The 25,067-nt window shown below is 55.5% G+C and overlaps 2 protein-coding genes across 2 annotated transcripts; one reads left to right on the top strand and one right to left on the bottom strand.

The window, feature by feature from the left end:
* Nucleotides 1–2,759: 2,759 nt before the first annotated feature.
* Nucleotides 2,760–12,557, bottom strand: CHMP1A (charged multivesicular body protein 1A). Its single transcript, XM_012466018.3, has 7 exons — nucleotides 12,438–12,557; nucleotides 9,332–9,351; nucleotides 8,122–8,199; nucleotides 6,683–6,829; nucleotides 5,285–5,413; nucleotides 4,649–4,836; nucleotides 2,760–4,253 (listed from the first exon to the last, which is right to left on the bottom strand). The coding sequence occupies exons 1-7, from the start codon at nucleotides 12,442–12,444 to the stop codon at nucleotides 4,232–4,234; spliced, it is 591 nt and encodes a 196-aa protein (XP_012321441.1). The 5' UTR covers nucleotides 12,445–12,557; the 3' UTR covers nucleotides 2,760–4,231.
* Nucleotides 12,558–13,578: 1,021 nt separating this feature from the next.
* On the top strand, nucleotides 13,579–21,809 carry SPATA33 (spermatogenesis associated 33). The gene has a single exon (XM_064369974.1). It carries the CDS (start codon nucleotides 21,582–21,584, stop codon nucleotides 21,807–21,809), a length of 228 nt encoding a protein of 75 aa, XP_064226044.1. The 5' UTR covers nucleotides 13,579–21,581.
* Nucleotides 21,810–25,067: the final 3,258 nt, after the last annotated feature.

Genomic DNA, 25,067 nt, shown 5'->3' with positions numbered 1-25,067 from the left:
AGGGCCCAGGTACCTTCCAGATCTGACTTCGCAGGGAGAATGCTGGGTAGAGGTGACCACAGCATTGGGGGTGCAGGCTGGGTCCCCGGGAGCTACTAGGAAGCTTCACTGTCCACTGGCCAGGCCTCAGCGAGGGACCCTGAGTCAAGGAGCAGGGGTTCTGGCAACCATGCCCTCCCACGGAGCAGCCCCCGAAGGTGGCTCTCCAGAAGGGACACGTGCTGATCCCCTTGGTTCCTCTTATCCACAATCTCTGTCCTTCCCCCTCTGGGACTGGAGACAGGGTCCTTGGCAGGCTGCAGGGGTATTACACCTGACTTTGTTGTCAGTATTTTCTCATGAGAAGAGCTTAAATCCTAATCTGAAAATAATCCTAACTACATTAAATTCACACCAAAGTGTCCAGAAAGACAGCACCTTACCTGCCCCCCAGGATCGCACCTGGTTCCCGGAGTCCTTCCCTCGGCGCAGTCCATGTTCATGCGTCCCGAGTCCAGCCTCAGGTTGGAAACGCAGACCTTTCCAGAGGAGGCTGGGAAGGAGAGCACCCAGCCCTCCGGTAAGAGGTGACACAGGGGCGCAGGGGCTGGAGACTCCCCACGGCAGAGACCCCCATCATGGGGTGCAGGCAGACCCCAAGCTCCACTCCTCTGGGCCCTCCCTCTCTGGGAAGTCCTGGAGCTCCATGGACCATAAGCCTGGGAGTGGCAGGCTGGCCCTGTGGCTGGAGCTGAGGGGCAGGCATGCAACCCTCACTGTACGTTCATAGTGACGTTTCACACTCAAAAATAGTAACAAAGACCTATCAGCATGGGGCATCTTATTATTACTGGATTCAAACCTGTGAATGTACAGTGTGACCCAGCCGCTCTGGAAGGGTGAGGGCAGCGCTCGGAGCCACACGCAAACGCCGTTCTCCAGCTGGGGGCCCTCACGGAAGTGTGGCTGGCAATTCTGACATTACTTTGTGTACAAATGAGCAGAAAGGTGAGTGTGCCAGAGCCAGATTTTCAGAGAGGCTGCAACGAGGGGGAGGCTGGACCACATTCCACAGATGGTGCGAGCTCGCGGCTGCAGAGGACGGAGGGGGCTGCGGCGCCGCACTGGGGCAGCCGTGGACGCCTCTTAGCCGTGGGCTGTGGGGCTCAAGGCGGCGGCACACGGCACTGAGGCCCACGCTTCGTACCCATGTCTTGGCTTTCTGGTTGGTTTTTTTTCTGAGACAGGGTCTCCCTCTGTCACTCAGGCTGGAGTGTAGTGGTGTAATCCTGGGTCAGTCAGTACAGCCACACCCTCCTAGTTGCAAGCAAACCTCCTGTACCAGCTTCCCAAGTAGCTGGGTCCCCAGGCCCATTCCATCATGCCTGGCTACTATTACTTGGTAGAGATGGGCGTCTCACTATGCTGCCCAGGCTGGTCTCCAACTCCCTCCCACCTTAGCCTCCCAAAGTGCTGGGATTACAGGCGCGAGCTCCTGCACCCGGCCTCCAGATCCTGGTTTTCTAAACACCATTCCCCACTCAAAGGAATCAGAGCTTCCTGGAGAAGGGGCTGATACTCAGGGCCGGGGCAAGAGGCACCAAGATGAGCCAAGAGCCTCCTGCAGTGCTGGGCCCGGCCGTGCTCAGAGACTGCCAGGGTGGGAGGGAAGCTGCCCTGTCTCCTGAATATGACACTATCTGAGCCACAAAGTAAGCACCAGCAAGCATCGCAACCCACGCAGTGAACACAAACAGGTCCAGACGGATGGGAAACATGCAGGGAGTGGGGAGGGTCCTGCCTAGAATCCTGAAGAAAATCACAGCCGTTTTATTCGAGTCAGTGGACATGACACTCAGGGAAAGCAGGTCGAGGCCTGCAGAGTTGTCAGGATCTTCCCACAAGGCACGTTAATTCAAAAGGGAAAATGCAGCCTGGCGCAGTGGCTCACACATGCAATCCCAGCACTTTGGAGGCCGAGGCAGACGGATCACCTGAGGCCAGGAGTTTGAGACCAGCCTGGCCAACATGTAGAAACCCTATCTCTACTAAAATTAGCTGGGCGTGGTGGCAGGCACATGTAGTCTCAGCTAATCAGGAGGCTGAGGCAGGAGAATTGCTTGAACCCAGGAGGCAGAGGTTACAGTGAGCCGAGATCACACCACTGCACTCCAGCCTGGGTGCTAAGAGCAAGACTCCGTCTCAAAAATAAAATATAAATGAAAAGGGAAAATGCTAATTTCACAGTGGAGAAGGCTGGGGATGCCACTGCCTTCTCCAGGAGTGATGAAGGGCACAAAGTCACCAGCACCGAGACACAGGGACGCCACGGCCCCTGCCACCAGCAGTCAGGAAGACCTCCCCCACATCACGTGAAAACCGCATCACCCAAGCTGAGAACATTCTGCAAAACAGTGGCCAGCAGTTTCAAACCATTCTGGTCATGAAAGATGAAAAAGGAACTGTCCCATATTGGAGGCGGCAGCAGGAGGACACGCAACGTGGGACGTTGGACCAGAGATGATGGTCAAGGCAGCGTGGTGTCCAGCCAGTGTACGCAGACCACGTACCATACAACTGTTAGGTAAGTTTCAAGTAATTTCAAAGTAAGAAGAGAACTTGAAATGGGAGATTCTGCCTGCTGGTTGGGGCAGGCCTGAGAATGAGCATTGCCTGTCCGCCCGCCCCCATAATGGACACTCCAGCTGCCCCTCCTCAGCCTCCTCAGTGGGGAGAGGACACTCCAGGGGCTCACACAAAGCTCCAAAGCAAAGCTTGAGAACGTTTCCAGGGACCCATGTGTTTATTTACAACAGTATTCTAGGAAAAGCGTAAACAGCCCCTGTCCTCGGTGCCCAAAGGGACAGGCTGGGGCAGCCCCCACCCTCCTCAAGGCTGTTACCGATGGATAGAAGGACATTCTGTCAACACCAGGGGTGACTGTGGGGAGGCTGGAGGGAACCACAGCCCGGCAGGGCCCCGACCCCCACATCCAGATCTACCAACACGAGACCCTCCCTGGGAGCTCCCAAGTTCTGAAAAGAAAACCAAACAACTCAGTGAGCCCAAGTGAGGGTCCCCACGTTCGCGCACGTAAGAGCCACACAGCACTGCTGCCTCAGCGTAGGCGGCGGGGTGGGCAGGACTCAGGGGTGGGACCCAGACTCCCCGCCAGCCGCCCGCCACCTGCCTTTTCTACTTTGGCAAAACAAAAAAGAAAAACTCCTGGAAGCCTCAAGACAACCACAAAGTAAACGTCAGGAAGTGGAAAGGAGCAGGCTGCGCCCAACGCCCGCTCAGCGAGGCCATCCTCGGGCCACAGGAGTGGGTCCTCCTCAGAGCAGCCCCGGTCCAGCCCGGCTGAAGACGGCTCTCCTGGGCTCCCCTCACCAGCTGCCCTGGCTTCCACGCTGGGAAGGCACCCACTTGTTGAGAGAGACGGTAGAGGGTGACACAGGGAAAGGTCGTCCGAGAGAAGCAGGCCGCCCACCGGGGGAGCCCCAGCCGCCCCTGCTGGGACTGCAGCCAGGCGGCCTGGGACAGGCTCCTGCCACGGAGACGGCACAGACCGCGAGGCCGAAGGCACCTCCAGACGCAGCGCTGCGCGAGAGAATTCCACGGGGTGGGCACGCTTGGATCTGGATCTGGGTGACGGTTCTGTCTCCACAGACTGGGCACTGGGCAGCTTTAGGAACTGAGGGAACCGAGGGAGCTGAGGACAGGGGGCCGGGGGCTGAGACCCACTGCCTGAACGATGGAGGAGGCGGGGTCGGTGTGGGTGGCACTGACGTCCTCCAGCACACACAGGCCTGTGGTGGCTCCCTGGGCTGCGTCCGTCCACATGGTGGGACCTCCTGCCCGCTGAGGGGTGCGGAGAGGCCTCCAGGAGTTGCTTGGCAACAGGGCAGCCCTGACCCCTCTGGCTGACGGGGAAGCCGCACACCTGCCGCCCCAGAGTCCGAAGCCCCTACAGTGCTGGGTGAAAAGTCCACAGGCCCTTCCTGGCCTCCCCGCTGCCGGCCCAGAGTCACAGAAATCACTCCCACAAATTTGCAGAAACTCAACACTAGGACACAGACCCACCGCCCAACGTAGACCAGGAACAACCCGAGGCCGCCCAGGCCCGGCGGCGAGAGGAGCGGAGCGGTGGTGGCTGCCAGCCGCAGCTCTGCAGGTCAGCACATGGGCAAGACGCGGTGGGGAGAGGACGGGAGCCGTGAGCGCGTCGCAGGGCGGAGGCGGCAGGGCACGGCTAGTTCCTCAAGGCGGCCAACCTGGAAACCAGCAACGGGACTCGGGTCACGGCCGGGCACGGACGGCCTCTGACCCCCGCGTGCTCCCAGCGGCCCGCCTCCTCCTCAGGGCCAGCGTTTCAAGCTGTCCCGACGTGAGTGACGTGCACTGTCCCACTCGTACCTGCTCCGTGAGGAAGGGCGCGCTGCACACACTTGTGTGAGCGCCATGCCCCACGCCAGCCAGGGCAGGACAGGCGGCAGCGGGGCGGCTCGGCTCGGGGGTGGCCGTGGCTGGGGCCCCTGAGTCCAGATCGGTGCTCCCCGATCGGAGCCTCAGTCCAAGCTCTCCTCTAGCCTCTGAGCCACAACCCTCTCCTGTCCCACAGCTCCAGAGTGTGGGGCTGGTGACACAGCATCTCAGGGACAGACCGTACCTCCGGGACAGCTGGTCTTCCTGGCTGCGCACAGAGCTCTCGCCCACAGCAGAGGCGCCCTCGGGCAGCTGGCTGAGCTGGTCCAGCACCTCCAGGCCGTTCTCCTCGGCAATCTGCACGATGAGGCTGTCCACCTGCTCCTGCGGCGTGGTCAGGGTGGTGGCCGAGCTCATGGAGTCCTCCATCACCTGGGGACAGGGGCATGCTCTGGACACAGGTGGGGCCCAGGCCCACGGAGCCCCACACAGCCTCACGACGGCCCGACCACACTTTTCATTCCCTCCCACAGCCACCTTCTTGCCCTGTTCTCAGTGACTCTGTCTCAGCTTCCTGCCGCTACCCCGCCGCGGCCTCTGAGCCTGCCGTGCCTGCCGCCCTGGTGAACACCGTTCTGCGCCTCTGCATGCTTGTTTGCCGTCTGAGCTCCCCACAGGGAGCCAGGTGCCTGCAGAAGGCTCCTGCCGCCCTGCCCCTACCACCTCTCAGGGTCCTGGCAGGGCCCAGCACAGACGACGCTTGGTGACGTCAGGGAGCCACGACACGTGTGCAGAGACGGCACATCCTCCTGTGAGCCCCCCTCCCATGAGCTGCCCCTCCCTGTCCCTGGCCATATCCCCGAGGTCGGGGGCTACATACCGACGTGTGGACGTCCAGGTTCTGCACCTGCTGCTCAAACCTGTCCATGACCGTGGACACCTTCTGCAGGTCCATGGTGCTCAGGGCCTTGTCCAGGGCTTTGGTCACCTGGGCCATGTTCTTGGTCACCTGAGACAGGAGAGGGTGCAGGAGGAACAGGATGAAGGGCGAGCGGCGCTCACACACTAGGAGGGGAGAGCCGGGGCATCCCAACCCCAATCCACAACCCGCAGCTCTGGGCTGAGCCATGGTCCGGGTCCGGAGAGCCCGGCAAGTAGACGGAGAAGGCCGAGGAGACCCAGTACGGGGCCCCGGGAAACGGCTGCCGCCGCGGGGCCTTCGGGACCGCTGTGCTCTACTGGCGCATGCACTGTGTGAAGGAAACGCCCTCGACAGAGCCACGGCCCCACCGTGACGTCCCCTGCCCCAGCAGATGAGCCCGGCCGTGCAGGCCCTGCGTCTTGCGGGAGGTTGCTAAGTCCGAGGCCTGGCCAGGCGCGGTGAGGGGTTCACCCCCTAATTCCAGCACTTTGGGAGGCCGAGGTAGGAAAATTGCTTGAGGCCAGCTTTGAGACCAGTCTGGCCAACATAGAGACCCCGTCTCTACAAAAAAATGAAAAATCAGCCGGGCGTGGTGGTTGATGCCTGTGGTCCCAGCTACTTGGGAGGCTGAGGCAGGAGGATCACTTCAGCCCAGGGGATGGAGGCTGCAGTGCACTGTAACTGCAGCACTGCACTCCAGCCTGGGTGATAGAGCAAGACAGTCTCTAAAAAACAGTATTAAAAAACAAAAAAAAGGCCCAAGGCCTATGAGGAGGCCCTTCCTGGGTCATCAGTGCAAGCTCAGGTGCAGCCTCACCTGTGTCTCTGCCGGCATTTCCTGCCCCATGCTGATCCAGTGTCCTTCAACTCTGAGCTGCCCCAGATCCAGACCACAGAGGCCATCCCCGCCTCAGCCAGCAGAAGCCGCCCCTCGGGCACCAGGTCCCGCCTGAGCCAGCAGAAGCCGCCCCTCGGGCACCAGGTCCCGCCTCAGCCAGCAGAAGCCGCCCCTCGGGCACCAGGTCCCGCCTCAGCCAGCAGAAGCCGCCCCTCGGGCACCAGGTCCCGCCTCAGCCAGCAGAAGCCGCCCCTCGGGCACCAGGTCCCGCCTCAGCCAGCAGAAGCCGCCCCTCGGGCACCAGGTCCCGCCTCAGCCAGCAGAAGCCGCCCCTCGGGCACCAGGTCCCGCCTGAGCCAGCAGAAGCCGCCCCTTGGGCACCAGGTCCCGCCTCAGCCAGCAGAAGTTGCCCCTCGGGCACCAGGTCCCGCCTCAGCCAGCAGAAGCCGCCCCTCGGGCACCAGGTCCCGCCTCAGCCAGCAGAAGCCGCCCCTCGGGCACCAGGTCCCAGCACTCACCCCCTTCATGGTCACAGCCGTCTGCACCTTGGAGGCCACCGCGTCTACACGGGACGCCATTCGAAGCCAGTTCACACCTTCGTTCTTCTTACGGATGGCATTCTCGGCATACACACGGGCACATTCCACATTTTTCTGCTGAAGGGCCTGAAACCCGGGGAAAAGCGGCTGGTAGATCGTGGTGGTGCCTGTGCCTGCAGCTAGCAGCCCGGTGGTGAGCTCTCCCGGACACCACTGGCCACAGTGGGTAAGTCTCTCCAGTCCTCTCCCATGCCTTCACCAGAAATGTCTGAGCTAAAAATGCAGATGCCCAGGCCCCAGCCCAGCCCCCCATGCAGGCTTCTGCTCCCCCGAGCACCCGCCCCCAGCACTCCATGGGGCACAGAACACAGCCGGCGGCACTCAGAGCCTGTGGGAGGCAGCTCTCCAGCTCCTTTCTGCCTGGGAGCCGGGCTGTGGGTGAAGAGTTACCGCAGCCCAGTACCCTGGGACTGATCTCACCCATTAGGCAAAGTTTTAAGAACTGCACAAGATCCCATCTGCCTTTATTTCTTATTTCTGTTTTTTTTTTGGAGATGGAGTCTCACTCTGTCTCCCAGGCTGGAATGCAACGGTGCGATCTCGGCTCACTGCAACCTCCGCCTCCTGGGTTCAAGCCTTTCTCCTGCCTCAGCCTCCCAAGTAGTTGGGACTACAGGTGTACGCCACCACACCCGGCTAATTTTTGAAATTTTAGTAGAGACGGGGATTAACCATGTTGGCCAGGCTGGTCTCAAACTCCTGACCTCAGGTGATCCACCTGCCTCGACCTCCCAAAGTGCTGGGATTACAGGCATAAGCTCTGTGCCTGGCCTAGATCCCACCTTTCCTTCTGCCCTGTCCATCATGGGGAGGGGACCCCTGTGAGCCTCCACCCTGTCCCACCCATGGGGATGGGGGCATCATACCTCTGCCCAGACTCTGATGCCCAAGGCACCAGCTCCATAGGAGAAGAGAGCTAAAAACGATCGGATGAGCCAGGCACGGTGGCTCACGCCTGTAATCCCGGCACTTTGGGAGGCCTAGGTGGGAGCATCATTTGAGGTCAAGAGTTCAAGACTGGCCTGGCCAACATGGCGACACCCTGTCTACAAGAAATACCAAGATTAGATGGGTGCAAGCCTGTAATCCCAGCTACTCGTGAGGCTGAGGCATGAGAATCTCCTGGACCCGGGAGGTGGAGGCTGCAGTGAGATGAGATGGCAGCACTGCCTAGCCTGGGCAGCAGAGCGAGACCCCCTCTCGAAAAGAAGAAATCACGGTGAGGATTAAATCATGATGTAGAAAGTGCCCTGCCCCTCCCCAAAAGGCATCAAAACAAAACAGGAAACAAAAACAAGGGCAGAGAAGGACAGAAAAAGACCCAGGAGAGTTACGGCCCTCGGGCCCCTGGGCCTCACCTTCTTCACTTTGGCCTGCTCCGCCTTGGAGTCCTTCTCCGCCTTCTTGGCCAGCTTCTCCAGCTGCTTCGCTGTGAACTGAGCAGAAACCCAGTGTCCTGGGTCAGACGTGCAGAGCCCAGCCCCCAGCCCCTGCTCTCCACACCCACACCTGGGCCACGCAGGTTCCTAAGCACCCATCAGCCAGCCTGGGACCAGCACACGGCAGGCGGTGAGAGATGGCACCAGTTCAAGGAGGACGCTGCCTGCTCGACCTCAGGCTCTGTCTGGCTCGCCTCCAGTGTCTGTCCTCTCCACGAACACCCTCACCCAAGGCCGCCTCTGAGCGGAAGGGTCATAAGCGTCTCACTCTGGTCTCGACTCCTGCTTGTGGATGGCTTTTCAGCGTAGAAGAAAGACTCAAGAAAACTGCTCTCAGGCTACCCCCACGTTATAACACAGAATTCCAGGTAAAAACACACCCGAAAGTATTACCTTGAACGACGAATGGGGGGACGCAGCGGGTTGCTGGGCAGCCCATGAAGCTTCCGGAACCTAACTGTTCTGCTGGCACCACAGGGAAACAGGGCCTCTGGCAACCCACCTGGAGCCACAGACGCCCTGGTACTGGGGAGCCCTGCCTACCATAGCGCCTCAGGGCTCAGGACACAAGCAGGCCTCAGCTGGTTACCCCTGTCCCCAGTGGCATCTGACAGGCCCACCGTGATGGGCAAACACCCCAAAGCTGCATCAGTAGCTCAGAACCAGTGAAAAGGCAAGATAAAACTGGCCACGGCGGAGCAGCCAGGAGCACATGCCCAGGAAGTGCACAGAAGCCTGCCCTGGAACCACCACCCACGTAGGAGGAATACTCAGAAAGCTCTCCTTCAAATGATCTCAAAGGAGGAGTCCACATTTAAGTGTTAAGAAATGCCCAGCGGAACATCCGAGGCATAATTCCCAAGTCATCTTTCTTAAAGATAACGCCTGGTCTTTCACGGGCGAGCCTAAGGATCTGCCTCCACTTGGCCAACAACAAGAGAGCTAATATGTCACCAAGCCGGCTCGGCTCAATAATCCCCACCTTGGTCAGCAGTCCGAGCCCCGCACAGTGGTCACTCAACTGTTGTTAGATAATCTGCCCGACTGTTTCTGTGGCTCTGAGTGAGTGCAGCTTAGACTATCTGTCTTCACCAGAATAGGGCGGGATTAACAGACATTCAGTACATACCTTCAACTGGAACAGGGTATCTGCAAAGAAAGAGGGAATGGTTTGAGGATCTGGGAATGAGACGTTACACTTCTAGCAAGCAGGACTCCTTAGGACCCTTCTAGACACCAGCAGCTACGACAAACACATACACAGACACACCCACCTGGGGTCTGCAGGGAGTCCCCAAACAGGGAAGGCAGAACACAGATTGGTGTGCCAGCCCTGGCCCCTTGCTAGCACAGGGCCAGCAAATGCAGACCCTCCCTACCCGTTTCCTTGCTGGGAACCTGAGGATGGCCCCAGACAATCTCAAAGGGTCAGGTGAGGACAGAGGAGGCCACAGCCAGGGTTAGGATCCAAAGGACGGAGGTTTATAATTAATGCAACTTTGCTAAGAGCCTTGGGATTCTTTCCCAATTTAAAAGTTCACCTGTAATCCCAGCACTCTGGGGGGCCAAGGCCAATGGATCACTTGAGACCAGGGGTTTCAGGGCAGCCTGGGCCAATTTAAAAGTTGGGTACCTGATAGTCTACTTTTTACAGACTTTTTCTCCCCAAAGGTAAATGGATACGGACAGCAAGGTGCTAACTCTTAGGCATCAAAGAGCTGATTCCCACCAGGCATGGTGGCTCAAGCCCGTAACCACAGCACTTTGGCAGGCCGAGGCAGGCAGATCACTTGAGGTCAGGAGCTCGAGACTAGCCTCAGGAATACAGTCAGACCTCATCTCTATTAGAAAAAAATATGTTTGGCCGGGCGTGGTGGTTCACACCTCTAATCTCAGCACTTTCGGAGGCTGAGGCAAGTGGATCACGAGGTCAGGGGTTCAAGACCAGCTTGGCCAAGATGGTGAAACCCCGTCTCTACTAAAAATACAAAAATTAGCCAGGCATGATGGCAGGCGCCTGTAATCCCAGCTACTCAGGAGGCTGAGGCAGAGAATTGCTTGAACCCGGGAGGCGGAGGTTGCAGTGAGCCGAGATCGCACCATTGCACTCCATCTCACTCTGTCGCCCAGGCCGGAGAGCAGTGGCGTGATCTACGCTCACTGCAACCTCCACCTCCTGGGTTCAAGCAATTCTCCTGCCTCAGCCTCCAGAGTAGCTGGGATGAAAAAAAATGTTTTTTAAAAAGTAGGATTGATCTCAATTCATTCAACTACTAAATTTGGAGAGTGACCCTAATACCTGATTGCTGAAAGGGCTTTTACCACACATTCCAGAATGAGGAAGTGGAACGTGTCAAAGGAATGAGGTGACTGAGCATTCACAAATGCAAATCAAAGCTCTACGCTGAGACCTCCTGCCGCTCCGGTGAGCTCTGTGCACGGTTCAGTCCATCACCTGTGAAGGCAGGTATGGTCAAGGCCAAGTTCAATCTGTCGTCTCTCAGCGCAGGTGTTGTCAAGGCCAAGGTGATCTGTGACTCTGGGAAACAGCCAACCCGACCCAGGTGCACAATGCAGGCCAGGCGGGCCTTCCCATCCAACTCACTTCAGGGTGCTGGGGAGTGTGCCCCTCTCCACCTCAGCTTTCTCCTCTAGCCATGTGTGTGGCAGCACAAAAACCCAGTTAGGGCAAAATTTGACATAGGCTTGAGAAAAGTCCCCTCAAAATTGCTGAGTGAGTTGTGGAGGGAAAAGCCAGCTTTGTTTTTTTTTTTTTTTTTTGAGACAGTCTCACTCTGTCACACAGGCTGTAGTGCAGTGGCACGAACTTGGCTCACTGCAACCTCTGCCTCCTGGGTTCAAGTGATTCTCCTGCCTCAGCCTCCAGAGTAGCTGGGATTACAGGTGCGTGCCACCACACCCAGCTAATTTTTGTATTTTTAGTAGAGACAGGGTTTTACCATGTTGGCCAGGCTGGTCTTGAACTCCTGACCTCAGGTGATCCAACCACCTCGGCCTCCCAAAGTGCTGGGATTACAGGCCTGAGCCACCGCACCCGGCGTAGCCAGCATATTTTGTGTGAGGGGAGGTAAATGCTATCTTTCATCTTCTCTCTGGAGCGATTTGTAGAAAATCTCTACACATTTCCTTCATGATGATGACACGGTGATACTATAGCTTTTCAAACTTCAAAAGTATTTTTAAAAGCCTGACTATTACATCCACCCATCAACGTTTCAGCAAATGTAATACTTCATTTTTTCAGGATTCTTCCTGTTCTTTGGTATCCCTGAGCACAGAGCAGGCCCCAGGTGGAGAAGGTCAGGACCAGGGCATCCCACTGCCTGGAGCTGCCTGCCCCACACTGGCTCCTGCTCAGATCTCTGCTTCCCGGTCTGTAGAATGGACGCTTACAGGTCCTATGTCAAAGAGCTGCTGTGAGCAGGGCCTGGCACTTAGAGATCAGTTTTTGTCTGAGCTCTTCTGATCTGTCGTGATGCTGTTTGGGGGCAGGGGATGCAACTGTCACTTTTTCTTGTGCCCTTTGACCCGACATTCCAGGGCCCAAAAGGCTGAACAGGCATGCTGCCAGTTCCCTGTACCGAACTGGTGGGGAAGGGTGCCTGATGCTGAGGAGTGCCAGGGGCCAGGGGAAGGGGAGCAGTCGACGGGGGTAAGGGTCTTGGGTCGGTGGTCAGGGGTCGAGGTCCCGGATAAGGGGTCCCCGGTCGGGGGTAGGGGTTCCGGATCGGAGGTCGAGGGCGAGGGAAGGGGTCCCGGGTCGGGGGTCGGGGCCCGGGGGAAAGGATCCCGGATTGTGGGTTGGGGGCCGGGGAAGGGGTCCCGGTCGGTGGTTGAGGCCCAGGAGAAGGGGTTCGGGTCGGGGATCGAGGCTCGGGAGAAGGAGTCCGGGGTCGGTGGTCGAGGCCCCGTGGAAGGGGTCTCGGGTCAGGGATCGGGGGTGGAGGCCTGGGGGAAGGGGTCCAGGTCGGTGGTCGGGGGCGAGGCCCGGGAGAAGGGGTCCAGGTCGGGGATCGGCGATCAAGGCCCGGAAGAAGGGGTCCCGGGCCGGTAGTCGAGGCTCCAGGATAGGGGTCTCGGGTAGGGATCGAGGGTAGGGGCCCGGGAGCCCTCCAGAGCGCCGCCCGCGGTCCCAGGTGGGCGGAGCCCGCGCCAGTGGGAGAACCGGCCGCGCCCCGCGCGCGATTCCCCGGAGAGCGGCTGCGACCTCTTACCGTCCATGACCACAATGATAAGAGCAACACTTGGAGAGCGGGAGGGGACGCGAACTCCGGGTGGCGTCAGGTCCCGGCGGCGATCGAACCGACCAAGCGGCGCCCGGCGGGGACTTCCGGGGTCACCGCCCCGCTTCCGGTCGCACGAGTTGCTCTCGCGAGAGGAAGCGGCGGGTCCCGCGGGAGGGGCGGGGCAGGGCTACGCGACGCGCGGTTGCCATGGTGATGCGCGCCGCGGACGCCACGGCCTTCTGTGACTCGCTCCGGGCTGCGCGGCCACTGAGGTGCGGGAACCCGGGCCCGTGCCCGCGGGGACGGTGAGCTCGCCTATGGGCCTTTCCAAAAGCAAAGGGAAACCCCGGAAAGGTAAAGGGGGCGCCGGCGCTGGGCTCCCCGCCTCTCCGCCCCTCGGCGCGGCCCAGGGCGGGGCTGGGCTGGGCGGCGCGAGCGCGGACCGTTCCTGACCCCGCGTCCGCCGGCGACGGCGCATTTTCCCGCCCGAGGCGGTGGCGGAAACGGAGCGACTCGCGTCTGTGAAGCTTGTTCTGCACCCAGGCGGGCGCCCGAAGTCGACGGGACCCGCAGTCCTGTGTTCCGTAAGTCCCGGCTCTAACGGGTGCGGAGCAGAGGAGGGCGCCGCCCAGGCGTCCCGCGCCCCAGGCCGCGGAGCGGGCGATGGAGAGGCCGGGCCCGGAACCCGGGCAGGCAGAGCGGGGGTCGGGGCGGCCCGCGGCTGCGCCGGAAGGTAGGACGCGCCGGGCGGGAGCGGAGCCGCTGGGGCCGCGCCTGAGACGCGGCGGGGTGGTGGACGCTGGCGGCAGGCGCGGGCACTGGGGGCGCAGCCGCTTTGATTCAGGAGCTTTCCGGGGGTGGATACCCAGCGTTCGTGGCCTGTGAAGGTGAGCTCCCGAGTGATGCGGGCTTCCAGGTGCCGGAGGGGCCGCAGCGGGGTCCCGTGCTCGCCCGAGGTTCTCCCGGCGCGTCCGCTGCTGCCGCGGAGCGCCCCCGCCCCTCGCACCCCGGCCCGGAGCGCGCTGGCGCAAGCACGCTGTGCAGAGGGACCCCGGGCGACAGCCGGCTGCGACCAGGCCTTTGGTGTGTGCAGGGGCGTGAGGCCCCCCAGGTAAGAGGAAACTAGAAGGCAGTTTCCCGTCACTTTTGCCACATGGGTTGTGGAGCTCGAGCTGTGAAATATTTTAAAGAACAGAGGGTGGCCGGCTGCGGTGGCTGAGGCCTGTGATCCCAGCACTTTGGGAGGCTGAGGCGGGCAGATCACCTGAGGTCAGGACTTCAACACCAGCCTGACCAAGATGGTGAAACCTCGTCTCTACCAAAAATACAAGAAAGTTAGCTGGGCATGGTGGCAGGCGCCTGCAATCTCAGCTGGGAGGCTGAGGAAGGAGAGTCACTTGAACCTGGGAGGCAGAGGTTGCAGTGAGCCGAGATCGCACCATTGCACTCCAGCCTGGGCGACAGAACGAGATACAATCTCAAAAAAAAAAAAAAAAACAAAACAAAAAACACAGGTGCTGCCAGGCGCGGTGGTTCACACCTGTTGTCCCAGCTACTTGGGAGGCCAAGGCCAGCTTGGGCACCATAGTGAGACCTTGTCTCTGCAAAAAATGAATATATAAAAATAAAGGAAGGGCAGCATGATGGGCCCTGTGCCTACCAGTAGGGGGCAAGTTCCCAGGAGGGTGGTCCCTTCAGAGGCCCCTTGCTGTGGTCTGCTGGGAACTAGCCATGCCGTGCAGCAGGAATTCCAGAACCCGCAGAGCCTGCCGTCTGAGGAGATTCGGGGCCTGTGCCAGGAAGAGTTGTTTCCATTTCATGACAAGAGTGGACCCCTCATGGGTCAGACAAAAAAGAATGGCAGGTATGACTGGCCTGTGAGGCAGAGGATCTGGGCCTGGGCTGCTTCAGACTGGCACGCCTGTGGGATCAAGCGCTGGAGGGAAGAGGCTCCGGGCCTTGGACTTGGAAGAAAGGCATAGATTTGAATCCCCAGATTCGTAACCCCTCACTGGAGGGTGGAAGTCTACAGGAATAGCATCACCCTAGGAAGGCAGTTTGGAAAATGCTACCTGTCTCTCAGGGTGCTTTTAGCTGAAAGTTACAGAACAGCCAACTAAACTGAGCTTTAACGCAGGGATTTAATGTGTCACAAATGAAGGATCAGAGGCAGGGATTCTGGGGTGCCTTGCTCATTAGCACAGCGGTGACATCAAGGGCTTTGTAGGTCTCCTCTCTGCCACCCTCAGTGTCAGGGATGTCCTCTTCCACAGCTCCTGATGACTGTACTGCTCCCGCATGCAGGCAGGCCTGCGTCTACTCCAAGAGGCGTTGGTCTTTGCCTTATATTAGCAAGGAAACCTTTCCAGGAAGGCTTTGCCTGCCCAGCCTCTCTAGGATGTACTCAACTTTGCAGGTTCACCAGTGGTTGGAGGTACCTGTGAAGCTCAGAAACCGGCAGGACCTCTGCCAGCAGTGCAAGTAGGGAAGGGCCCCAGCAGTGTCTGTCATTCCAGGGGGTGGGGAGAGGAAGGCGGACGTGAAGGGAAAACTGCAGAGCAAGAATGAGGACAGAGTTTCAGGAGGGAGGATGAAGCGTGCCCATTCTCCACACAGTGACGGGCTGAGTGAGTGAAGTGTGCGTGTTCTCTACGCAGTGACGGGCAGAGTGAATGAAGTGTGCGTGTTCTCTACGCAGTGACGGGCAGAGTGAGTGGAGTGTGCGTGTTCTCTACGCAGTGACGGGCTGAGTGAGTGAAGTGTGCGTGTTCTCTACGCAGTGACGGGCTGAGTGAGTGGAGTGTGCGTGTTCTCTACGCAGTGACGGGCTGAGTGAGTGGAGTGTGCGTGTTCTCTACGCAGTGACGGGCTGAGTGAGTGGAGTGTGCGTGTTCTCTACGCAGTGACGGGCTGAGTGAGTGGAGTGTGCGTGTTCTCTACGCAGTGACGGGCTGAGTGAGTGGAGTGTGCGTGTTCTCTACGCAGTGACGGGCTGAGTGAGTGGAGTGTGCGTGTTCTCTACGCAGTGACGGGCTGAGTGAGTGGAGTGTGCGTGTTCTCTACGCAGTGACGGGCTGAGTGAGTGGAGTGTGCGTGTTCTCTACGCAGTGACGGGCTGAGTGAGTGGAGTGTGCGTGTTCTCTACGCAGTGACGGGCTGAGTGAGTGGAGTGTGCGTGTTCTCTACGCAGTGACGGGCTGAGTGAGTGGAGTGTGCGTGTTCTCTACGCAGTGACGGGCTGAGTGAGTGGAGTGTGCGTGTTCTCTACGCAGTGACGGGCTGAGTGAGTGGAGTGTGCGTGTTCTCTACGCAGTGACGGGCTGAGTGAGTGGAGTGTGCGTGTTCTCTACGCAGTGACGGGCTGAGTGAGTGGAGTGTGCGTGTTCTCTACGCAGTGACGGGCTCAGTGAGTGGAGTGTGCGTGTTCTCTACGCAGTGACGGGCTCAGTGAGTGGAGTGTGCGTGTTCTCTACGCAGTGACGGGCTGAGTGAGTGGAGTGTGCGTGTTCTCTACGCAGTGATGGGCTGAGTGAGTGGAGTGTGCGTGTTCTCTATGCAGTGACGGGCTGAGTGAGTGGAGTGTGCGTGTTCTCTATGCAGTGACGGGCTGAGTGAGTGAAGTGCGTGTTCTCTATGCAGTGACGGGCTGAGTGAGTGAAGTGTGCGTGTTCTCCACGCACTGATGGGCTGAGTGAAGTGTGTGTGTTCTCCATGCAGTGATGGGCTGAGTGAAGTGTGCGTGTTCTCTATGCAGTGACGGGCTGAGTGAAGTGTGCGTGTTCTCTATGCAGTGACGGGCTCAGTGAAGTGTGCGTGTTCTCTATGCAGTGACGGGCTCAGTGAAGTGTGCGTGTTCTCTATGCAGTGACGGGCTCAGTGAAGTGTGCGTGTTCTCTATGCAGTGATGGGCTCAGTGAGTGAAGTGTGCGTGTTCTCTATGCAGTGACGGGCTGAGTGAAGTGTGCGTGTTCTCTATGCAGTGACGGGCTCAGTGAAGTGTGCGTGTTCTCTATGCAGTGACGGGCTCAGTGAAGTGTGCGTGTTCTCTATGCAGTGACGAGCTGAGTGAGTGAAGTGTGCGTGTTCTCCACACAGTGATGGGCTGAGTGAAGTGTGTGTGTTCTCCACGCAGTGATGGGCTGAGTGAAGTGTGCGTGTTCTCTATGCAGTGACGGGCTGAGTGAGTGAAGTGTGCGTGTTCTCTATGCAGTGACGGGCTGAGTGAGTGAAGTGTGCGTGTTCTCTATGCAGTGACGGGCTGAGTGAAGTGTGCGTGTTCTCTATGCAGTGACGGGCTCAGTGAAGTGTGCGTGTTCTCTATGCAGTGACGGGCTGAGTGAGTGGAGTGTGCATGTTCTCTACGCAGTGACGGGCTGAGTGAGTGAAGTGTGCATGTTCTCTACGCAGTGACGGGCTGAGTGAGTGGAGTGTGCGTGTTCTCTATGCAGTGACGGGCTGAGTGAGTGAAGTGCGTGTTCTCTATGCAGTGACGGGCTGAGTGAGTGAAGTGTGCGTGTTCTCTATGCAGTGACGGGCTGAGTGAATGAAGTGTGCGTGTTCTCTATGCAGTGACGGGCTGAGTGAGTGAAGTGTGCGTGTTCTCTATGCAGTGACGGGCTGAGTGAGTGAAGTGCGTGTTCTCTATGCAGTGACGGGCTGAGTGAGTGAAGTGTGCGTGTTCTCTATGCAGTGACGGGCTGAGTGAGTGAAGTGTGCGTGTTCTCTATGCAGTGACGGGCTGAGTGAGTGAAGTGTGCGTGTTCTCTATGCAGTGACGGGCTGAGTGAGTGAAGTGTGTGTGTTCTCTATGCAGTGACGGACTGAGTGAGTGAAGTGCGTGTTCTCTATGCAGTGACGAGCTGAGTGAGTGAAGTGTGCGTGTTCTCTATGCAGTGACGGGCTGAGTGAGTGGAGTGTGCGTGTTCTCTATGCAGTGACGAGCTGAGTGAGTGAAGTGTGCGTGTTCTCCACACAGTGATGGGCTGAGTGAAGTGTGTGTGTTCTCCACGCAGTGACGGGCTGAGTGAGTGAAGTGTGTGTCTTCTCCACGCAGTGACGGGCTCAGTGAGTGAAGTGTGTATGTTCTCCGTGCAGTGACAGGCTGAGTAAAGTCTGTGTATTCTCCACGCAGTTATGATCTGAGTGAGTTAAGTGTTTGTGTTCACGCAGTGACTTGCAGAGTGACGTGTACATGTATATTGACAGGCTGACTGACAGTGAGGAGCAGGCTACTTACTCCGTTACCACACTGTAAAGGAGCCACCAAGATAGGACACTGAGAATAGCCAGAGGAAGGATGAGCCATATTGCAATTCCCTTTAGATAAAATGTCCAGAAAAGACACACTTAGCAGGGATGGGAGCTGGCCACGACCAAGCACAGGGCACTTGCGGGGTGATAGAAATGCTCTCAAACCTGAACCTGACCCTGGGAAACCCTGTAGTTAGCAATCCTGGTCCCTCAGCACTTCCAAACCAGGAGCCATACTTGTGAGTGAACAAGCCATCAGCAATTCCATGCTCTGGCTGGAATCTTGAGTCTTCACAGCTTGGGCCACGCACCTCGGGCAGCTGGCATCAACATCCACTCCCAAGAGCCACCCTGGACATCTCAGTGAGTGTTCAAATGCCTGCAACTGCCTGGGCAACCACAGGTGAACCTGTCCCGCCAAACCTGTCCTGAATGCATAAAATCATGAGAAGAGAAAACCGTTGTTTTAAGAAAATCGTTGATAGGGCTTAGGGTAAGTTGCTGTGAAGCAGTAGTAACCAGAACAGAGGGGCTAAGTGAAGAAGACGAAGTTTGGCTGTAAGTTAATCTTTGTGGCAGATGTTGGGATATTGATGTGGTCTGGCTGTGTCCTCACCCAAATCTCATCTTAAATTCCCACATGTTGTGGGAGGAACCAGGTCGCAGGTGACTGAATTATTGGGGGCAGGTCTTTGCTAAGCTATTCTCATGATGGTGAATGAGTCTCATGAGATGTGGTGGTTTTAAAAATGGGAGTTTCCTTGCACAAGCTGTCTCTCTGCCTGCTGCTGTCCGTGTAAAACATGACGCTCCTCCTTGCCTTCCGCTGTGATTGTGACGCCTCCCCAGCCGTGTGGAACTGTAAGTCCATTAAACCTTTTTCTTGTATAAATTGCTCAGTCTCTGGTGTCTTTGTTAACAGCATGAAAACGGATACATTATAGTATTATCGCTACTACTTCTGTATATTCTTACATTTTTGCATTACAAAATTTGCAAACATTATAGAGATTAACACGTCACTGATTTACAGTCAGCTTATTCCAGAATGTTGGAAATTCTACCACAAATAAAGAACTGGATAAAAAGGAGGAGAATGTTAGAAGGAAACCCTAGGGACCTGGGACCTAGGCTCGGTCACTCCTGAGACAGTCAAATTGAGGATTTGATGGTCAGTCATTGTATGCCGAAACAAAATCCCTATCTGATAAAGAGATATGCTGCAATATTTATGGGTAAAAGCATATGTCTGAAATTTACTTAAAGATATTCAGGAGGCTGGGCTCCATGGCTCCCGCCTGTAATCCCAGCACTTTGGGAGGCCAACGTGGGTGGATCACTTGAGGTCAGGAGTTCAAGACCAGCGTGACAATATGGTGAAACCCTGTCTCTACTAAACATACAAAAAAATTAGCTGGGTGTGGTGGTGTGCACCTGTAATCCCAGCTACTTGGGAGGCTGAGGCCGGAAAATCGCTTGAACCCAGGAGGCAGAGGTTGCAGTGAGCCAGGATCATGCCACTGCACTCCAGCCTGGGTGACAGAGCAAGACTCTCAAAAAAAAAAAAAAAAAAGGAATTAAAAAAAAAAAAGAAAGAAAGAAAGCCGGGCGTGGTAGCTCACGCCTGTAATCCAGGCACTTTGAAGGCCAAGGCAGGCAGATCACCTGAGTTCCGGAGTTGAAGACTAGCATGACAACATGGTGAAACCCCCTCTTTATTTATAAAAATAAAAAATAAAGGAGGAAAATGAGAAAGAAAAAGATAAAATAGTGACCGAAGCCGAGTGCTGCAGAGATGCAGCTGCTTGTTATACTATTCTGTTTTCATATGTGCTTGAACACTTTATTTATTTGTTTGTTTTTGAGATGGACTTTAGCTCTTGTTGTCCAGGCTGTAGTGCAATGGCGCGATCTCTCCTCTCGGCTCATTGCAGCCTCCGCCTCCCGAGTTTGAGTGATTCTCCTGCCTCAGCCTCCTGCGTACCTGGGATTATAGGCACCTGCCACCACCACACCTGGCTAAATTTTTTTTTCTATTTTTAGTAGAGATGGGGTTTCACCATGTTGGCCAGGCTGGCTTGGAACTCCTGGCCTTAGGTGATCTGCTAACCTCAGACTCCCGAGTGCTGGGATTACAGGCGTGAGCCACCGCACCCAGTGTGTTTAAACACTTTCATAACACTTTTATGAAGGTACAGTATGCTGAATTGCAAGAAAATTTTGAAAAAGTAGAGAAATAGAACACCTCTATCAGCTATTGAAAAATATGCTGAGTGAGAAAGCCATTCGCAGAAAGTCACATGTATGATTCCATTTATATGGCAAGATTATAGACATGGAGGACAGATTGTTGGTCACCAGGGGTTTAGGGTTGGGGTGGGGAGTGGGTGTGTCTGTGAAGTGGCAGCAGGGGGAAGGTTGGCATGTTGGCTGTGCTGGTGGCAATCGATTAAATGGTGTAGGTCTGCCATTTCCTCATGTCAATAATAGTACTATAGTTCCATAAAATGTTAGCTCTGGGGGCCAAGTGCAGTGGCTCATGCCTGTAACCCCAGGACTTTGGGAGGCCGAGGTGGGCAGATCCCCTGAGGTCGGGAGTTCCAGAGCAGCCTGACCAACATGGTGAAACCCTGTCTCTACTAAAAGTACAAAAATTAGCTGGGCGCTGGTAGTCTGAGCTACTCGGGAGGCCGAGGCAGGAGAATTCGCTTGAACCGGGAAGGCGGAGGTTGCAGTGAGCTGAGATTGCACCACTGCACTCCAGCCTGGGCAACAGAGCAAGACCTCATCACAAATACATAAAAATAAAATAAGGCCGGGCGTGGTGGCTCACGCCTGTAATCCCAGCACTTTGGGAGGCCAAGGCGGGTGCATCACAAGGTCAAGAGATCGAGACCATCCTGGTCAACATGGTGAAACCCCGTCTCTACTAAAAATACAAAAATTAGCTGGGCATGGTGGCGCGTGCCTGTAATCCCAGCTACTCGGGAGGCTGAGGCAGGAGAATCGCTTGAACCCAGTAGGTGGAGGTTGCAGTGAGCCGAGATCGCGCCACAGCACTCCAGCCTGGGCAACAAGCGTGAAACTCCATCTCTAATAATAATAAAGCCAGCACTGTCGTTGCCAGCTGTCCCATCCCACCAGGTATCCAGGTTTATGAGATACCGAGTGTCCCCACAAAACAAGCTGTGAAACAACCTGACCAGTGTAGTTGTGTTTTTGTGAAAAGGTGACCGTGTGAGTCTTCTGATTGCACACTACAAATACGTGTGCAGAGAGAGAGCTCCACCCTGCTCTCCCACACACCTGAATGTCTGTGCCTAAGCTTGTAGCAGTGGCACTCCGGGAAGGGGCAGGCGGCAGGCGGGGAGAGCAGGTGGTGAGGAGCACTCCCGCTGTTACGTGATAACATTCAGCAAGCTCAGCAGTTTCACAGGTCGCCGGCATTCCTTGTGATCTTAACGAGTCTAAGAAGATGTGAGCAACATCAGAAATGTCCACTTCTAGACCAGGCTTAGAGACCTTTGGAGTGGTGATGCTGTCTCTGAAGCTGAGGCTCTGAGGCGGCTCCCGTCTGGACATGTGCCCTCTCTCCTCCCTGTGCCGGTCGCCCTGATGCCAGGCTGCATGCAGTCTCTTCACGGCGGAGTGGGAGTGTTTCTCGTTTTCTTCCCTGAAAAGAGGTGTCTGGCATCAGGAACCCTCGTGGCTGAGTTGCAAATCCGTTTAAGCTCTGGAATGTTCACGGACAGTTTTGATCACTTTTGGACTCTTGTGAACTATTTCTTCTGCTAACTAGAAATCTAATTCCTTTACTCTGACCAGTGGCAGGAGGTATGTGCATCATGGAAGGAGCTTTACACACATCTACTAAATGCCTGGATGTTTTTTCCTCTAGAGAAACCTGATGTAAAGCAAAAGTCCACCAAGAGGAAATTCGTCATTCCGCAGATTATCATCACTCGGGCCTCAAATGAGTCGCTAGTCAGCTACGGTTCCAGCGGAAGTGAAGAGCAGAGAACCATCCGGGAACCTGAGGACTGGGGCCCCTACCAGCGACACAGGACCCCCAGTACGGCAGATGCCTATGACTTACATACCAAAGAATAAACGGACACCCTTGCATAGCACCCGTTACTCCTCGTGATAGGCGTATCAGGAAGGGTGGCACTGCCTGAGTGGAACGGCCACCCACCTCTGGGAAGCCACGTCCCTCTTCTCCAGTGCTCTCCGGGAGGGTGGCACCGGGGCCACCCCAACCTTGTGAGAAGCCATGGCCCGTTCTCTAGTGCCATTTGGTCCTGCCTTCCCCAGAGTTGCTGGCAGCTCGGCCGAGGCAGGAGTGACTAGCTCAGAAAGCGAGCTTTGTGGTGGTAAATGAATAAATGAGTATGTTCCTGTTGGGAGTGGCTGGCTGTGCAGAGTGATGGACAGCAGATGGCATCTCACTCTGCTTCGTGGTGGACAGTTAAAACACTTCCCCTTCATTTCAGAAGAGTGTGGTGTGAGTACTTGGAAGTTATAGTGAATGAGATGTTCGATTCATAAACTGGAAGTAAAAAGAGATTAAAATGATGAGATACCCCACAAACTTGGGGAAAAGGTCAGATTTTAAGAGCTAAACTTTGAGATGTAACATTCCAGAGCAAAGAGGTGCAGAGAGCCCCCTAACAGGGCCCAGGGCTCCTAGCTTGACTGTGTTCCGACTCGGCGTATTAAAAGGCCCCGAAGAAGAAAGTGGGATGTGTTCGGGGCAGGGACAGCGACCACACTTAGATGTTGGAGGTGGCCTTGTCAGCGCTGTCCTGGCTTTCTGGCACATAGATGAGGGCTCCTGATTGTGGAAGGCCATTGAAGGGTCCCGAGCACGATGGCTGCACCCTCTCCAGTCAGGTGAGGCTGGACGCTCCTCCTGTGTGCCTGAGAGAATGCCCTGCCCTGTGTGGAAGGCTTATGCATCTAGTGACAGTGTGTTAGCTTTGTTAGTTTCTAGTCTGGCCAACAGGCCTTTCATGTGATCTCCTGAAATATGCTTGCTTCAGTGGCCAACAGACCCACGGGACAGCAGCGTGTCCACCAGAGTCCCAGACATGGACTTCTCAGGTGCCAATGGGAGGGAGCCTGCTGCCTGCCACACACATGCAGTTCCAATCCAGACAGGCCTATCTGGCACATACACACATACACAGAGCCTCAGGAAATGTGAAGGGCCGATAAAACTTGGGACTCTAATTTCACTGTGCCAAAAGAAAAAAAAAATAAGCTGAAAGATGAGCACACAAGAAGCTGCTTTCTTTTTGTTCCTAAGCAGAGAGCTACAAATAAAATTTCTCCACAGGGAGCTGCTCTTTGTTCACCTTAGGTGAAGTGCCAGTTTACTGGGCAGCAGATAAAAGTATAAGTGACTTTTTCCTGCCTGCTCCTTTTCTCTTGTAACAAGTGGATTCAATGATGTAGCCACACCCTCCATCCTTCCCCTGCTGCCCTCTTTTCCCCGTTCTATACTGAAGCCCTCAGCATCATCTTTGGAGGAGGGCACAGACCTGGCTCTCAGGCACACATCCTTAACCTTGGTTAAATAAACTTCTAAGTTGAGGGAGACCTGTCTCAGATACTTTTTGGTTTACAAATTGGCGACCATGAAGGGGCTCAGAGTGTAGGTGGCCCTGACCTTGGCAGGTGTCCTAATGGTGCTTAGGACCAGTTTTGGCTGTGTGTATTGCTCAAGACGATGGGACAGTTTGCTGAGACCTGGGAGCCCCATCACCCTCCAGAGAGTCTCTGGTCTCCTGCAACTTGGTTGAGGTCTGAGGTTTATTTTGCTGTACAATGCCTTTTCCTTTTCTGGTGTGTTACTTCCAACAAAGAAGATGAGTTTTCCTGTTTTCAAAATGATGGGGACAGGAAGCTTTCCTGGAGTTCAGCTCACATCCAACAGGGAAGGGGAGTTGGAGTTTTTCCTGATTCCAGGACGGCAGACAGTCTAAAGCCTGGGCCCCGTTCCTAGGTAAGTAGCTGAATTGGGGCTCTGTCTTGGAAACTCTCCTTAATGACTAAAACTAAGATTAACAACTGGCTGGTCTAATTTCTTACTGTTAGTGTGCTCAGTAATTGTATGAATTGTGTGATTGTTTTGCTTAACTGCTTTTTGTTTTGTTGTTTCTGTGTTTGCTATTTTTGCTGCTTCAGTCTCTTTCCCATTGGACTTGACCATCTCTCTTAGACTTGAAACTTCCAAATTGTAGGAAACAAGGCCTCTGAGTTGGCTAAGTTCCCACAGCTGAGAAAAAGGAAAAACAAAACATCCAGCAAAGGGGAAAAAAGATTTTGACCACCTGACGGGCTTTATTTGCATAACAAGGCCACCTTTTGGGAGCCAAGCCACACTCAGAGTAAGTGTGGTCACACTGTAGTTCTGTAGGTAGATTCCGCCATTTTTCCACCAGACAGCCCAGGTTTGATTCCTAAATCCTTTCTGGTTTGAAATTTGTTTAACTTTTGAAATAGCAGCAGTTTGTTCCAGCTAAAAGAAAGTAGTGAGATTTAAATGGATTTTTTTTTTTTTTTTTGAGATGCAGTCTTACTCTGTCACCCAGGCTGGAGTACACTGATGTGATCTCGGCTCACTGCAACCTCTGCCACCCGGGTTCAAGTGTTTCTGTTGCCTTGCCTCCCGAGTAGCTGCGATTACAGGTGTGGGCCACTATGCCTGGCTAATTTTTGTATTTTAGTAGAGATGGGGTTTCACCATCTTGGCCAGGCTGGTCTTGAACTCCTGACCTCGTGATCCACCCACCTTGGCCTCCTAAAGTGTTGGGATTACAGGCGTGAGCCACTGTACACATCCAAAAGGATTTTTTTAAAGAGCTTGATGGTCAAAAGTAAGCTTAATTAAAAGCTAATATCCAACATATTAGCTGAATTAAGTCTGTGTGCCACATTCACATATACAGTTATGCAAACAACCTGAAGATGAGCAGGACAGAGAGTTTTATTGGGGTTGGAACAGTTCTCAGTGGAGAAGGGACCCAAAGTGGGCAGCCCTCTACCTGAAGTTGGGCAGTTCCCTGCTGAAGTCCCCACCACACGCAGCCTATAATTTTATGTTTGACTTGGCATTCCTTTTTCATGTCCCTCTAACAGACTCCTGTGTATGTGTAGAAGAGAAGGCACCAGACTTCTATTTGGGAAGAAACTTCTGTTTTTCTTATGGAACCCCAAGAGTGTAAACAGACAAGCTCCTCTCACATCTTAAATAGCTTGCTATTGTATTGTGTTACCTGATTTTTTTTTTTTTTTTGTACTGAAATAGTTGACACAGGATTTCTTGGGTTGCTGCTGCTTCTGCTGGAGACCTCTGTGGCTGGT

Source organism: Aotus nancymaae, unplaced genomic scaffold (assembly GCF_030222135.1).
Source record: "Aotus nancymaae isolate 86718 unplaced genomic scaffold, 86718_ANA_hifiasm-v0.15.2.pri h1tg000095l, whole genome shotgun sequence".
NCBI classification, from domain to species: domain Eukaryota; kingdom Metazoa; phylum Chordata; class Mammalia; order Primates; family Aotidae; genus Aotus; species Aotus nancymaae.
This window is presented reverse-complemented; position numbering and strand designations above follow the sequence as displayed.

Bases quoted from the DNA above. Each gene is read 5' to 3' on its own strand.
- CHMP1A (XM_012466018.3), bottom strand. The intron at 6,830-8,121 runs GTGAGGCCCAGG...CCCGGGTTTCAG, and splicing joins AGCAGGCCAAAGTGAAGAAG to GCCCTTCAGCAGAAAAATGT. The intron at 4,837-5,284 runs GTATGTAGCCCC...CCCTGTCCCCAG, and splicing joins ACCTGGACGTCCACACGTCG to GTGATGGAGGACTCCATGAG.
- SPATA33 (XM_064369974.1), top strand. From the start codon at position 21,582: ATGTTTTTTCCTCTAGAGAAACCTGATGTAAAGCAAAAGTCCACCAAG.